Source organism: Bison bison, unplaced genomic scaffold (genome assembly GCF_000754665.1).
Source record: "Bison bison bison isolate TAMUID 2011002044 unplaced genomic scaffold, Bison_UMD1.0 scf7180017864280, whole genome shotgun sequence".
Lineage (NCBI taxonomy): Eukaryota > Metazoa > Chordata > Mammalia > Artiodactyla > Bovidae > Bison > Bison bison.
The window spans coordinates 7,435,990-7,436,939 of record NW_011494852.1 but is presented as its reverse complement, the minus strand read 5'-3'; the positions used below and the strand labels follow the sequence as shown (position 1 = coordinate 7,436,939).

The 950-nt window shown below is 52.4% G+C and overlaps 1 protein-coding gene across 1 annotated transcript in view; it reads left to right on the top strand.

Moving 5' to 3' along the window:
- Positions 1-950, top strand: part of FCGBP (Fc fragment of IgG binding protein) — a 42,317-nt gene that overhangs the window by 20,731 nt on the left and 20,636 nt on the right. The window contains exon 12 of the mRNA XM_010849227.1: positions 1-65. Coding sequence (XP_010847529.1) covers positions 1-65 — 65 coding nt within the window. The remainder of the gene's footprint in view (positions 66-950) is intronic.

The following is a 950-nucleotide window of genomic DNA, read 5'->3' as shown; positions in this document are numbered from 1 at the left end:
GTGACGGCCAGGGCTGCGTGCCCATCCAGGAGTGCGGCTGCTACCACAATGGCATCTACTACGAGGTAGGGACCCTGCCGTCCCGGGCAGAACGGGGGCTGCCTGCTGGACCCCCTCCCGCAGCCTGTCCATTTGGCCTCCTGAAATTCTCTCCTATCCGTTCCTCTTCCCCTCGCCATGGCCCCACCATGGTCCAGTTTGTCCACTTTTGCTGTCTCTGGTCTACCATCCCCACAGTAGCAAGTAAGACCTTTCTAAATACGAGCAGAGGTCCCGCAACTTGAGGTCTTCCCATTTGGCGCCAGTGGTAAAGAACCTGCCTGCCAATGCAGGAGATATAAGAGATATGGGTTTGATCTCTGGGTCGGGAAGATCCCCTGGAGGAGGGCATGGCAACCCACTCCAGAATTCTTGCCTGGAGAATCCCCATGGACAGAGGAGCCTGGCGGCTACAGTCCATGGGGTCACAAAGAATTGGACACGACTGAAGCGACTTGGCAGACATGCGTGCACCCACAACTTGAAACCCTCCCTTGGCTCCTCAGGTCAAGTTTTGGCTTTGTATCCCAGGTGTAGATTTCAACTTTGTTATACCAGAGGCTCACTCCCTCTGTGTCCCTCTCCCATGCTCAGAGTTACTGCTTTTCCTTTGAATGTGTGTTATGTAAAGTCTGTCTCCCTTAAAGGTCTGAGAGCTCTGTCAGGGCAAGAACCCTCTCTGTTTTCCTCCTCATACGAATAATAATAGTAGTACAGCAAACAGGTAGATGGTGCTTGCTATGTGCCAGTCACCGCTTTAAGTGCTGTGTAAACAACACACATATGTGTGTGTGTTAAGTCACTTCATTCGTGTCCAACTCTTTGTGACCCTATGGACTGTAGCCGCCCAGGCTTCTCTGTCCATGGGATTCTCTAGGCAAGAATATGAGAGTGGGTTGCCACTTCCTCGT